The sequence below is a fragment of the Chrysemys picta genome, chromosome 3 (genome assembly GCF_011386835.1).
Source record: "Chrysemys picta bellii isolate R12L10 chromosome 3, ASM1138683v2, whole genome shotgun sequence".
NCBI lineage: Eukaryota > Metazoa > Chordata > Testudines > Emydidae > Chrysemys > Chrysemys picta.
In genome coordinates, this window is record NC_088793.1 from 199,691,754 (window position 1) to 199,706,684 (window position 14,931).

The window sequence follows — 14,931 nt, forward strand, 5'->3', positions numbered from 1 at the left end:
TGAAGTTACTTTTGTTTTACACTGGTGTCAATGAGTTCAGGATCTAGCCATGATAGGGCTTAAAGCTTCTTATGCTTTATGAAGATGACCTCCACTCAGGAGGATCAAACAGATTTATTCAAAGACCCACTGATCAGTAACATTTCCAAAATCCCAATAGTCAGTACCTCTTGTTTATTCCTTTTTTTTTAAAGTAGCATTCAATCTGCGGTGAGGGAATGCTAAAATTGGCTGAACATAATCACCCACTTCTGGACTGTCAAAATGTCTGTAAGCTTTAGGCTATACAGTCCTAAATGTGAACAAATTCCCTTACAATAATCCCAGCCCATGCCACAACTTTACACACACACACACACTCACACACACACACACACACACACTCTCTCTCTCTCTCTCTCTCTCTCTCTCTCTCCAGTTTGGATCCTGGACATCCCTGGTAATCCAGGACTGTCCTTGGGTCCCCCTCAACCACATTTCAGAGTTGGAATATGAGCACACAAGCTCCCCCGACTCTCTGAGGTTTATAAGCATGTATGGCATTTGTAGTGCACATCTGAACTACTTGCTCAAGTGCACAGGGAACTAAATCCTGTCCATCTGTCAGTGAATGAAGCTGTAATTAATTTTTTTCCTGAAAATTATGCAGCTGACAGACATGTCATGCCATGTGGGAACTACATTAGAAAAAACTACATGTAAGCATCACAAAACCAGAACGGAGACCGGATTATATATCTCTCAGGAAGGCATTTTTGCCTTTTTGATGAAGTATGCACCAAATTCAAATCGAACGCCTTTAATTTTTTAAATTTATTTTAAATCAACGTATTGCTTATGAAAGTTGCCCGAATGACAGCAGTGGAAACCAAATACATTATTTAGCCAATCAACCAGGGCCCATACTCAGCACAGCACCTAAGCGCATGCCTAAAAAGCTAAGCACGTGCTTAAGTTCCATTGGCTGTGCTTACATTTAAGGAGGTGCTTAAATGTACCGTGAAACAGAGATGGATTTAAGCATGTGCTTGAGATCCTGGCTGAATCTGGGCTCAGAGCAGCACAAACAGTGGCAGTGTCAACTTCCCCCGGCACTATCCCCTCCGTGTACCTTGATCCAGATGTGAAGGATCCACTTTTAGGTATAAGAGGGTAAACCAAAATCTGTGCGCATTTAGCACATTGGCCTGTCTGTTAAAACTGGCAAGAATGCACACAGATATAATAGTTTATATGATAAGGACGTCTATCCACTAGGGATTAGAGAACAATTCTTTTCCCTTGCACCACAGAATAGCCATCAGATGGTGGCTTTTGGTCATTCATGACCTGGGATGGAGTCAAACTGGTGACAAGTAAATGTTTCTGTGTCCCAACATGACCCCCCCTCTTCCCCCGAGGCCATCTACTCCTTTATTTACACTTAAGACTTTTGTTTATTTTTATTTTTAAATCTTTTAGTTTTCCAAAGCACGGAACAATACTATCAGAAATCTTCAGGAGGCCCTGAGAGCAGAGAAGTGTTATGAATGCCAGTGGAAACTTGTGGTGATCTAATTTAGATACAGGCAGCAACCTAAGGGAGGTGAAACTGGGATGAGTTATCCTCGTAGTCACCCATTCTCAGGTCATCGTAAGAGATCTTACACAAAGGTTTTCACTGATTGTTAATGCAGTCATGGACAGTTATTACCACATTTAAATCTGATATCTGCCTTTGTTTATTTGCTGTTTTGCCTAGACGTAGAAGAGCGGGAAGACCGATCTCTTCTCAGACCAATGTTAATACTCATTTGTAAATCTTCTGGCTCAAGGTTCTCAAAATGCAGAACAGCTGTAAGCCTTTCTCCCTGGACGGCAGATACAGTATAACTTCCATGGTGCTCAGTTTGTCACTAATGGTGCAAGGAATGAATTTCCCCTCTGCCATCTTAATTATAATCCCAGTTCACAGCTGCCATCTCTTTAGCCATGTGCTGCAGTTTAGTCGATTGAAATGAGCTTCTCCTGTTTCACCAGCTTCCTTGTAATCGGAGTGTAGCTAATACTTCAGTGATCTGTTTGCAATATTAGGCTTGTTTCTGGAAGTGCTGCTCAGCCTAAGAAATATTTGGGTCCTGATAATGGTTGTCGTTCCTTAGAGCAAAAACAGCTCAAGGTACACTTTGGAAGAGTTCATGTAGCCTTTTCATAACTTATTGTGGAGCATTCTTGTTACCTCTTTGGCTTCAGAGACTGCTACTTCTAATAAGAGTTTTGTTTAATATCATTTCAGGCACACGTACATATTTTACAAATACTGTTCATCCAAATACTATATAAAACACAGTAAAGTGTTTATGAAAGAACCCATCGCCAAAAAGGCACCTGAGTTCAATATAGCAATTAATTCTATAAGAGACTGGACCCAACTGCTCAGTTGCATACCCTCTAGCATCAGCCCAGTATTAATAATTTAATATTATTTTATTAAATTTGTTGGGGGAGGCGGAGAGGGAAATCATTCCAGGATCAGGGAAATGAATCCTGGACAATATGACAATATGGGTCAGACAATATGAACAATTAATACTATCTGCTAATATAATTCTGTATTCTACTAAGAAACTCATTCCCGCTTTTCAGGGGTCACAGGTTAACTGTAAGACCAATAGTACAATATTGTTATTTAATCAAAAAGGGACTGTGGGAGTTAGACGTCAGCAACGGGGGGAAAACAGAGGAGAAGCAGCTACAAGATAAAGAGCTAGCAACTGGAGAACAGCAGGAACCTGGAAATTATAGAAATCTCTAGGTTCTCCCTATTAGGACTGCAAGAGACAAATTTTATGAATTGTGACGAAGATATTCCAGTAACTTCAGGAGCAATTAAGAACTGCATATAGACAATGGGTCAGATCCCATGCTAGCACAAATTGAGGTAGCTTCCCTGCCATCATAGACGCCAATTTATAACCAGCTGGGAATCTGAAAGAATATTTACAGTTCCTGTTTTGAGAGGAACCTTTTCTCGATGACAGTAAAGCAGAACCTATTTGATTTGAGCTTCCTTCTACAAAGTTCAAGATTAATACACCAATTTTTTCCAAATTGTGATCGAAGGCTGATGATGTTATTCACGGCGGTTCTGAGCCTGCTCTTACTGAAACCAATGGTAAAACTCCCATTGGTCTCAATGAGAGCCAGGCCAGGCCCATGGAGACTGAACATTTGATCTGATTAATTTGTTTTAATGTCACATGCGGAGAAAATAGAGGAGTCCAGTAAGGCAAAGCAAGTACAACACTTAGGGCCCAACCCTTAAATTCTCGTGCAGATTAAACTTATATTGACTGAGGAGGGCCGGGTCGGGCTGCTGTAAGTTAAATATAAATTACTTTTCTAGTAATATTTTGTTCCAGACAGTAAAAGCATAAAAATCTGTTTTGATTCTTATAAAACATTTTAAAATAATATCTTACCCCTTCTTCTTGATTGCCTTCTCTAACATTTTCTCATAAGATAACTTTTCTTTATCATACTGTGCCACTATTTTGTCAACTTGTGTGCAGTGCAACTTCTGCATAGCGCTGTGCTCCTGGAAAACAGTAGGACCTTACAATTAGGTTGCTGGACTTTTATTGTTTCATTTTCTTATAGTGGATAATATCAGTGTATGAACAAATATGTCTGGCACTGTATTTAATCCCTTTTAGCTGTCTGGTACCAAGGGGTCCAGATCTCCCACAGTAAATATAAAGCCTTCCTCCTCAGTGCACGTTGTAGGAAAATCTGTTGTGGCACAGTGCTAATATCTTGAAAATATGGTATTCAGCTACCATAAACCAAATAACTTTATGGAAAAAATGCCAACTGGTAACATCTATAACTATAACTATCTATAACTGGTCATATCTATTATAACTATATCTTTTTGGAATAAATGATCACTTAAATGCAGTGCAGTAATAAGATTTATGAACTCAGATAAAGTCATATAAAGATTCTGGAACCCTGGGGAATACAAAAAAAAAACAACAGGCACCCCCTAAATATCCTAGACTGAACACAGTGCCAGATCTTTAGCTCAACTTAAGTCAATACAAATTTACACTGGCTGAGGATCTGGTCCATAAGTCTAGTGACACTGGGTATTTTGTCCTAGCAAAGGTTCATCGCGCAGAAGCTGGTTTCTTATTCCAAGTGACTTTAAGCTACGCAATAGGGCTATCAAATGTATATTTAGTTAGCTGCAATGGACTATTTGTGTTTTTCTTTCCGGCCTTCCCCAGGCACAAGCTAGTCATAAAGGGCCCGATTCTGATCTATAGACACTAGTGTAAAGGAAGAAACAATTTTCCGCATGGGAATAAAAGGTTAATTATGTACGCACATATTACATACACAGGTCCACCTCTTTATAAAAACCTCACTTAATGCTTGTGTGTTCTGGCTCTGCATTGGACTGAAACTCGTAAGCCATTGTAGTGACCCTTCCTTATGAAACATGCTCATTATTTTTCAGATATCTGGCTGCCAGTGATGGTATGAAAATATTGAGCATACACTGCAATGAGGAATTTTGTTGTTTTAATTATTTTATTAACATACTGTAGCCCTATATTTTATCTGGTCTTGACAAAAAGGTCTCATATTAACTGTTATGGCTTGGTTTACTGTGGGAAATGTAAGCAGATCACATTTTACATTAAACAAATGACCAGGATTTTTTGGGTCTGTTTTCATTTAGTTTCACTACACATTCTGAATTGACACTACTGCTCTGTACCATCGGCTTCGTTGCTACTATTTCAAATATATCATAGCAACCGACTCATCCGTGTAGTTCCTTTTAAAAATACCAACGAAAGAATTTCACCTCCACTTTAACAAATGCTGCAACGCTTTTAAAAACTAGCATTAGAATGTAAACCTGAATTCCAGCATCTGTTATCCACCCCTCTGGGCAATAACATATACAACTCCTGCAATTTCTATTCAGAAGTAGGCTCTGAGCTCTCTGTTCTGCAGAGAATCAAAGGGAAAAAATGGACCCCATCAGCATCAGAAAGATGTCAGCTTCAGCAGGGAATATACTGGCTGATTAGCAGTCTAAGAGAAGCTGCAGGCAGTGAAAAGGATGAAGCAGGTCTGACGGCACTAGACAGCCACAGGTGAATTGTCTGATATATTTAATTACTAAAGCGACACACTCTTCCCCAGATAAACGGAAGAGTACAATTCTTGATATAAAAGACTAAGCATAATTATCTGAAATTATATGCCATCTGTACACTTGTCCGGCACTTCTGCATGAACTGGGAAAAGGAGACAATATTCTGTGCTGGAATCCTGCTTTATTTAGGGACCATACAGAACTTCCCTATCACAACCTAATTTTATTCTTTTCTGAATACTCATCTTTATCCAAGATATTGTATTCCCTGAAATGTTGTATTCAACAGAAAGCTATTTCGGATAGATAACCAACTGGGCTGTGTTTTCTTTGTGGCCACATGCTCATCACAAATTGTTTCATGAAACAGCCATTTAGTTTGAATGCACACAAACAAATGCAGCTAAAAAGGAAGAAACGATGAAGCTTTGTGTACTGGGAAATGTAATGTCTGCCTGTGCTATCCAAGTAGTTGGGTGATGCTTAGTTAGCAGACCAGAGACAGCAAGAGATCACTAGAGAGAAGTCGGACGACATTGGAGAGGAGTGAAGCCAGCTGATTGATGGGGGATGACTCGGTCTGATTTGCTGTTCATGTTGGTGCTGGCTGTTTCTAAGGGTAGCAGCACAGCCCTCAGTTGTTTATTAGAGCATCTGAAGCCCTTTGAGCATGTTCCATTTTTCTTAATTCTCTTTTGTGATGCATGTGTGCACATGGTCTCCTCCTCCTGCACTTCATTCACCCTTTCATCCCCCTCCTTCATCTGCTACCTCTGGCTATCTTCTGAACTTTCCTCAGCTCCTGCTGCGACCTGAGAATTAACTATTCATTTCTCCTCTCATCTCCTTCTTTTTTCACAAGGTTGTTGATGAACTCTCAAGTTTTGCCTTTCTGACTTCCTTGACAAAGCATTGATGACGTAAAGTAGCTTTAAGCAGAAAAAAAACAGTCCACATAAGCAAGTTCCTCCTTGTGACTTGGGGATGTTGGTGGGGAAGGAGGAAGCAGAAAAAATAAAGATTGTAGGTTGGAAAATGTTACGACGTATCTGTCCAACTGTGCTTTTGTGGGACATAGCTTACTGGCATCCATTGTGTCAAATGTTCTTGAATTTTCTGAATCACGATATGAAATGACTGCACTTTATTTAAAGTGGCAATATTTCACCCAAGCTCCATTGCTCTGTTTAGCTGCCAGGTCCACTACGGGATGAGCCTCATGGTAAGAACCATTTTTAATGCCCAGTTCCTCCTTTAACTTTGATTTCTGCTACTTAGCACAATGGTATGCACTGAATTTGTTAACGCTAACTTGGAGAACAGAGCCATTGCGAGTAGTGGTGCAGCTCTGGGAGATTCTCTCTGTGAATATTTCTTCTTATCTTCAGAAGGGCATTTCTGAGCCTGAAGCCACCTTCATAAATTGGGAATGTAAAAAACTGATAATCAAGCCTGATATGCACATGTAATAGCCACGACAGTGAATTTTTATGGGATATGTGGAAAAATAGCCCTTCTGCTTTATTTAGCAATACCCAGGCTCTGAATTAAATGCATTTTTAATCTGCATCTCCACAAAAACTCCAGAGGAACATTCTGAAGAATAAACTTAATGCAGCACAGTAGCGTGTAGTCTTTTCATCCCTAGAATGCTTCGCCTCACCAGGATCATCATCATCTTCCCTTGCCTCCTCTTTTGATCCTTTGTCTTTGAGTTCACTCACACCTGGTTCCTCAAAGCAACTTGTCCTCTTCTCACAGCTGGATGAGAGTTGAGAGCTCTTCAATAACCACATAGGTGCAGCCAGAAATTTTGACCCCCAATGTAAGCCCAATTTTTCTGGGTAGGTCTGCTTTTCTGACATGGAGTCACAAAACCATCATTTGATAATAGTTCCTCAATCTTCTGACATGGCTTGGCACTTCTCAATTTGTGAGTTTTGTCTGGGGCCTTCCTGTACATTGATTGACTGCAGAGAATGCAACATAGCTCTGCAGGGCCTGACAAATTCACTCCAGATTGCAATCAAAAGTTGTTATGTTGGACTCTGTCCAAACAACTGATGATCCATCTCAGATGGTGAACATGAATGTTCAGTGATCCAAGAGAAGCAGAGGCTGACAATCAGGTATATACCATGGCTACAGCCAGGCTATGGATACACCAGCATGGCTCTTTTCTGTTACGTATATAGACGTAGAAATCATTGCTCTATCAGCTACATAGCGTAAAGTACAGAGAATGTTGGGAGACAAAGCACTACACCTAAAATATCGCACACTATATTACTGCCAGTCACAGGGAGAACTGGGAGGAAGGACAACTAGCTAAAATGGCTTAGCTGACACAGGTCTGATTTGCTGTCTGCGTACACTAGAGATAACTGTTACAGCCACAATTGTTGTCAAGACTAGGGTCCCAAGAAAAACCCCAAGTCAGTTTTGCAGCATATTTCAAACACTGCTCATAAACGTAACGTGTACAGAGGCAAAGTTTCAAGTGGAAATCTGTTCTAGACTGGTTGATGGTACATTTGTCAACACCCGGTGCAGGTATAGCATAAATCTCTGGTTCAGGATTTTCTGAATCCTCTGTCATTTTAATTTCACTCTTTTCTTTTAGACGCAAAGATACTAAAAAATTACATATTGCCGATCAAACTCCAAATAATAGCCAATAATACAGTTAAAATATGGCTTTCAGCGGCAAAAGGATTTTACCAGCTACTTTGCCTGTCAACGTAAGCCACATGGTAAATACCACTTGCAACTATTTGAAAGTTTAAGGTAAATTTAATTCATTTTTAGTATTAATATACCTGTGGGTAGTGGTTAAGGCCCAGTCAGCAAGCTACTAAAGCATGTGAAGCCTGTGGGATTACTTATGTGCTTAAATTAGTTGTGTGTTCTAGTACCTCGCTGGATCAAGGCTTAAACTTTTCTGGACCAAGAACATATCTTCCTATATGTGTGTAGAGTACAGTGCCTTGCACATTTGGGGCACTAATGTTAATATAAATAATAAAAATGGTTAATTCTATATTTAAATAATTCACAGGCAGTGCCCCAGTTGCTGATATTCTGTAACCAAGATTTTACAATTGCTCAAATTCCATTAATATGATTCACGTTTCTATTTGAAGCTCCTATGGCATGTTACATAAGAAATACATATTTTGGAGTTGTTATATTTTAGATTCTTTTTAAACATCTCCTATACATCTCTGGCTGTAAAATAAATCAGCCCCAGACTTTTAAGCAGTATTTGAAAATAACAATTTGATCCGCGTTTATTTTGAATACCCAGCAGAAGTGTATTATTATGTACAACTCATCAGTGATGAATGTCACCCAGTGGGGATACCATAGCAATTCACTCTACATTACATACAATTTTAATCAAAAGCCTTATAATCGCTCAACTACTCCTACTCATTTCATAGTAGTGTCAGTTGCTTTATATCCCAGCTGCAATTCACTTATATTATTTTTCAGTAAAAGTTAATATCAAGAACATAAAAAACGATTACACTGCATTATGAAACAATAAAAGTGTTTCTCTTTAAGCCATTCCAGTTTCTATATTACGATGTCTGGAACAAACCTGCACAAATCCCATTATTTTTAGCAATGAAAATTTCAAGAAGATTCTACCACATTTTTGTGGCTTTTTATGATCTTGGGTCCATGTTAGCATGTTTTATGATTTTAAAAAAACCCACCTTACAGTGCATAATCATAGGGTCATGCACACATATTTATATGCAATACATATTGTGTGCTGCCAATTTCTGCATGGAAACCGGAGTGGCAAATGAAAAATGTCACCATTACCCCACCAAAATTCCTTCCTGTGAACCAACAGGGAACTTCTACCTAACCAGCTGAGCAGCATAGTCTTTTGGCATTTCAGTATTACAATGAGTCAGACTCATCAGTATTTTTATTTCAAGTATGCAGGAGCAGCTGCTCCACACGATGACTTTTGTGCAACCTGTAACTTATTATGCACATGTAACTCCACTGTAGACAAATGGACTTGTGCCTACCTGCACTGGGGTAAATCTGGTGCTCTGTATTCTAGAGCATTCAGTCCAAAGTCTTTCCAAAGGAAGTTTTTCAAAAAGGAAGTTCTTGAAAATGAATCTGGATATGTTTATTTAGAGGGAAATTCAACACAGGTCAGAGTACCCTTATCAGTAGCCCCACTAGGAGAGGTGGGGGGAAGCAGTCTGCTATGGAGAAGCTTCTACATCAGCTCTAGAAAGGGACTGAGGGATTTGCATTTGGATTCATGACGGTTCAAAACCTGAGGACACCTCAGAGCTGCTGCACCTTGTCCCATCCCACACAGCAGATCCATGCTAGTTTCACTGCATTTAGGGCCATACTCTAGCCAGAGAATTTGGCCCACGGTGAGCTGGTGACATGAATATACAATGGCATAGCTCGAGGATTATGCAGAAAGAGAAGCAGGATATTGAGGGAGAATAATCTCATACACTCCGCTCTATTAACAGTGGGCAAAACACATAATTACTGGTATATAAAATTTCTTGGCACATTCAGTGGTTACTGTGACACTGGCAGACCAGGTGCCAGCTGATACCAAAGCCCCAGGCCAATTCACCTGTCTATTAGTATAGATCAGGGGTCGTCAACGTTCAGCACGCGGCTCGCCAGGGTAAGCACCCTGGCGGGCCAGGCCAGTTTAATTTACCTGCTGACGCGGCAGGTTCGGCCGATCGCGGCTCCCACTGGCTGCGGTTCGGCGTCCCAGGCCAATGGGGGCGGCGAGAAGCGGCGCGGGCGAGCGATGTGCTGGCCGCGGCTTCTCGCCACCCCATTGGCCCGGGACGGCGAACCGCAGCCAGTCGGAGCCGCGATTGGCCGAACCTGCCGCGTCAGCAGGTAAATAAAACTGGCCCAGCCCCCCAGGGTGCTTACTCTGGCGAGCCGCGTGCCGAACATTGCCGACCCCTGGTATAGATCAAACTGATTGTTAAATGTGTAAAAATGTATTTGGTGTTTAAACTTCATGAAAACGAATGGGCTGTTACACGCATTGTTTTCACATATCTGTATCCTGTTATACTGTGCTAGCAAACATTTACACTGTATATATCCCTGTAACTAAATAACCCATTAACCGAGATGTGTAATGCAAACTTCAGCAGGAAACTACTAATTCTTGTGCATTTGAAGGCCAGTGTGATGATCAGCAATTGAAGACTCTAAATGGATTCCCCTGTCTCTCCAGAAGGAACTTTTTATATGTGACCACTTTGTGACACTGCACCCCATATTCTTCACAGGGATATGATGATGACATGGTTATAGAATAATTATAATGTATTTTATGCAAGATAAGTCATGTGAGGTGTCAATGGAAAAAAGTTATGATTTGCTGAATATGATTATCCTATTTGTCTGCATGTATCATGTTTGTATCTGAAGGTATGACTATTGACTATGTACCTGTATTTCAAATGTAGTTACACCTGGTTAATGCCCACTTGACAAGATGCTGTCAGTCTAGCTAGTGGGTGGGAAGAGCCTATTCAGGGCAATGGGTCATTAGGAAAAAACTGGCCTTGAGACAAGTTTATCTCCCACCTGGTGATGAACCTTCCTGAGAACACTCGAAACAGCCTGTGATTAACGGCTGCTATGACTCTACATGGACATGTGATCAGACCACATGATGCTGGACTCCATCTTGGGATGTCAGTATTTTTCCACAGACTGGTCTGGAAATCAAGCATTGAAACAAAGGGGTCCACCATATGCTAAAGCTCTATAAGGCAGGGAGTGAAATCATCTGGTGTTCTTCACTCCCCCTCTATAAGACTCCTGAAAACACCTGACTGAAGTGGGGGAAGTGCTGGACCCAGGCTAAAGGGATTTCTAGCCTATGAATGAAACACCTGGGGATTCCAAGCTGTAAAATGCAGCTGGGCTCTTAAGAATCTACAGCCTGCTTGTCTCATCGCTTAGGGTGAGAATCTGCTAATTCATATCCAATCTATTTAGTATATTAAGCTTAGTTTGCATTTTTTATTTATCTAGCCGCAGGGGTGTTGCTATTAGGTGACTGTACTGGCTTAATCCCTTGTGTACGAGGTGTGTGTGTGCCCCATGCCCTGCCTTCAGGCTCCCCTGAGCACATTCCATGAGCACAGATCATTTACTCAGGGACCAGAATTTAACCTATGTATTAATTACAAGGTACAAAACAATTATCTCCATTGAAAACTCCACAGCCACCACGGTGCAGTACCATGGTGTCTCCCATTCCAAGAGACAATGCTTACTGCATTTGCCTCAGGCAGTGAATGGTCAGTTTCTGATGTTGCTCAGTGTAACTGTTCTAGTCTGTTTTAAAAATCAAACCATTTCTGCGATCTGCAAAAGTCATAGGCTAATTTATTTAAAACTCACCAACGGTACAGCTAAACATAGCTAAGACTCAGGAGCAAGTTGTTCCTAGTATGAAAGTCCTTTTTGAAAGGCTGATAATTACAAAAAGTTACTGAGGTTTTTCAGATTCAGTGAAATGCCAAACAAATATGAACATTACAGTATAGGAGGGTGACAGCTCACTAGGTGGGTGTCATTACAAAAATATTCAGTCTTATCTACTGGCAGCAGCTTTATAAAAACCCCTGCACGTTGCATCTCTCGGTTTATAGTACACCCACATTAGAGAAAAAAATAATATAAACCCCTTAGAACCAAAATATCTTTGTGGCTTGCTGAACTTCTGAAGATCTTTCCACTGTCCCAGCCACACAGGATAAAGAACAAGATGCAGAGGACGGGAGGCTGCACCTTTATTCACCTCACGTATCTGTGAATACCTAGCAAATAAGGCTTCAGTCACCGTGTTTCTCTTAGTGGTTTCCACCTACTTGGGAGGTCCTGCCATCAGCATCTCCATTCCCAACCTGGTCATAGCTGCACAGGGACCCCACCACCCTCCCCTTGTGTGAAAGTTATGAGGGTCTGGAAAAGATGTGTGGGTGGTACACCAGATGGTAGGAGCCCAGGCCCCCTTTCCCAGTTGCCTTAGGGGATGCCTTCCCCTAAATCCACTTCCAACAACTGCTTATCAGGACCCCCTCTGGAGTGAGTGCACAGGACACCTGCTACCTACCAAGTTGCAACATCTTGATCTATCCTGCTTACCTACCTCACTGGACCCTGCCTTGCTGTGAGGAAGACGACAAAACTCACCCTGCCTCGGCCAATCTGGCAGTGAGAGGAAAATTCCTTCCCAGCCTCAAAAGAGAAAAAAAAGGGCAGCAAGCACACTGCTTACAGCTAATCATTAAAAACCCGGTCCTACTCTGATCCCCTGGGTGGAAGAGGGGGTGCTGCTGGTGACTCCTGAGAGAGTGCAAGCTCTTTCTGGAATGCACAGGGTAGACACATCCTCCCTCCTCCCAGTGCTCCCTCTGCCTGGTCTGGCCACTTCCTGTCCCCGACCAATGAGGTAATTTCTCCTTTCCCTATCCTTATAAGCCAAACGCAGGAGAGATCCTTAAAGGAGCCTCATCCCCTTTCCTTCCAGCCTGCCTGCCAGAAAAAGACCCACTGCACTGGGTTGTGGTGAGCACTTTACAGACGTATTATAACTGAAATAAAGTCAATATTTACATAAAGTGCAAGCAGCAGCAAACCCACACCTGTGCCATGATTGGCACACTCTTGCAACCAGTTGGTAAATTATTTTAAGAACAGCAGAATTACAGCACAGGAGGACAGTGATGAAATTGGGCTTCCGTTAGGCATTCAGCTGCAGTCCAGACAAAATCATGCTGCCAACTGCACATACATGCAGATCCCAATGACTGTGTTCCACTAATGGGATTATCAAGCCCCACAATGTGAACTTCTAAAAGAATAAATTTTTTCCAAACATCTTTTTGAAGCAAAGTAGTTGGGGGGCAGCTCCACCTTCTCTTCACAGTTCCTGTGACATGGTCAGTTTGATCACTCCCCACTCCACCTCCTCAAGGATCCGTTTTGGTATTGGTCCAGCATGGGACCAACAACGTGCGCTGCCATATGATGGAATGTTGCTGCTACTGCTAAGGGTAAATGTAACGTGTGATTCTTTTTTTCCTAAAAAATGATGTTTATTTCTCATGCCATCATGAGGATGGGGACTAGAGACTGAACTAGATGACCTCTCGAGGTCCCTTCCAGTACTAGGATTGTATGCTGCACGAGTGGGTTCACTTTCAGTTTCGTTGCCTTTCTTGAAAAATCATGCGCCACATTTTTATAACTGAGCAAAAAAGCCAAGCTACATTGCTACACTGACATGTCTGATCCTGACCTTTGTATGGCACCATGCCATGTAAGATTAGTTCTCAATGTAAGCAAATGGACTGCCATTTTGATCACACCTTTCTAAGATAAGCCCAACCTTCCCAGGGACGCATACGCCCCTTAGAGACTTAGAGGAAAGGCATGCACACACTGAAACCATTATTGCCAGTGCAAGGGAACGCCCTCTCTTCCATATTGGAAAGGCAGGGGGAATATTAAAGAGTTGGTGGAGAGTCAGACAGGAGGACACATGATGGGCAAGAAGGTTAGATGCTGCAACCTTAGAAAAAGGCCATATGGAAAAACAAGCTGTTATGAGCTCAAGTCACTGGCTCATCAGTCTTCTGAGTAACACACTGAAAACCTTGAGAATGAATTCTGCTGTAAAATGGAAGACGATTTTAATGTGCCTAGCAAATGCAACGACAAGAGATGAAGCCTCTGCTTAGATTTTCAAATTGGCGATCTTACTTGAGATAAGGTTTTAAAAAAGAATATTTATGCCTCTGTCACCAAAATATGGTGGTTTAAAATAAAAAGAATCACGGAACCCCTAAAAAATAGTTAATTGCTCTCCCAGCAAACTTCAATATTTTCCTCTCTTTCTTTTTTATATTCCTTCCTTAGTACCTAATCTTGCTATTATGTAAGGGCTTCAGAGGAACAGAATGTTGCTGAACCTAGGCAGTTCATCTGAGCAGGACTGGGGCAGGATGCACCGAGCCCAGGCAGGGGTTCCATACCTCATGCACATCGCAAAGCACAGCACAGTGGCTCTCTACCCTTTAGCACAAGGGTCTTTTAGGAGAGAAGGTAGGTGCGCAGCCACAATTATGCAGACTTACCAGCCAGCCCTCTGGGTGTGGGGGGGCAGCAGTAGTGCCCTGCAGAGGATAAGCTTTCTTGTCTCCTGCCCAACCTGTGCAGAATCCCAAAGTCTGGAGAATCCCCCAACTCAACACCCAACATCCAGTCGGTTTAGTGAGGCCGTGTGGTAGGTAGAGGATTTGGTTCAAAACCGGAGAGTCAGAGCTAAGAACTACCCAAGGGAATTCCAGTGGCACAGCTTTTTCTGAGGTGGAAAAGAAAGGTGTACTTACTCTGAGGTGTACTTACCTGTACCGTAACTGGAGTTCTTCGAGCTGTGTGGTCCCTACCTGTACTCCGCTTGAGGTGTGCTCCACGCACCTGAGACAGGGAGTCTTTTGCTAGCACTGTCTGCTGGTCTGTGCCTGCACCATTCTTCTCCGGCTCTGAACAGAGGGCATAAAAGGAGGTACAGACCGACTGCGTCTCCAGTTACCCTTCTACCACAGATAGCCCTAGGCCAAGGCTCTGCAGCAGAGGGGAAGGAGGGAAGGTAGTGGAATAGAGATAGTGTAAAAGAGCAATAATCTCTGAGAAATTCTTGGGGATGGGTGAAGTCCCTGAGCGTGTGT

General features: G+C 42.0%; 1 protein-coding gene across 15 annotated transcripts in view; it reads right to left on the reverse strand.

The window, feature by feature from the left end:
• PLCB4 (phospholipase C beta 4) overlaps window positions 1-14,931 on the reverse strand; it is a 318,161-nt gene that overhangs the window by 23,017 nt on the left and 280,213 nt on the right. For 11 of the 15 annotated variants that reach the window (XM_024110408.3, XM_024110392.3, XM_008173713.4 and 8 more), the window contains one exon: window positions 3,462-3,577. The exons of the other annotated variants lie outside the window; for them this stretch is intronic. In XM_024110408.3, the coding sequence (XP_023966176.2) occupies window positions 3,462-3,577 (116 nt within the window). The remainder of the gene's footprint in view (window positions 1-3,461; window positions 3,578-14,931) is intronic. 15 annotated transcript variants of the gene reach the window in all.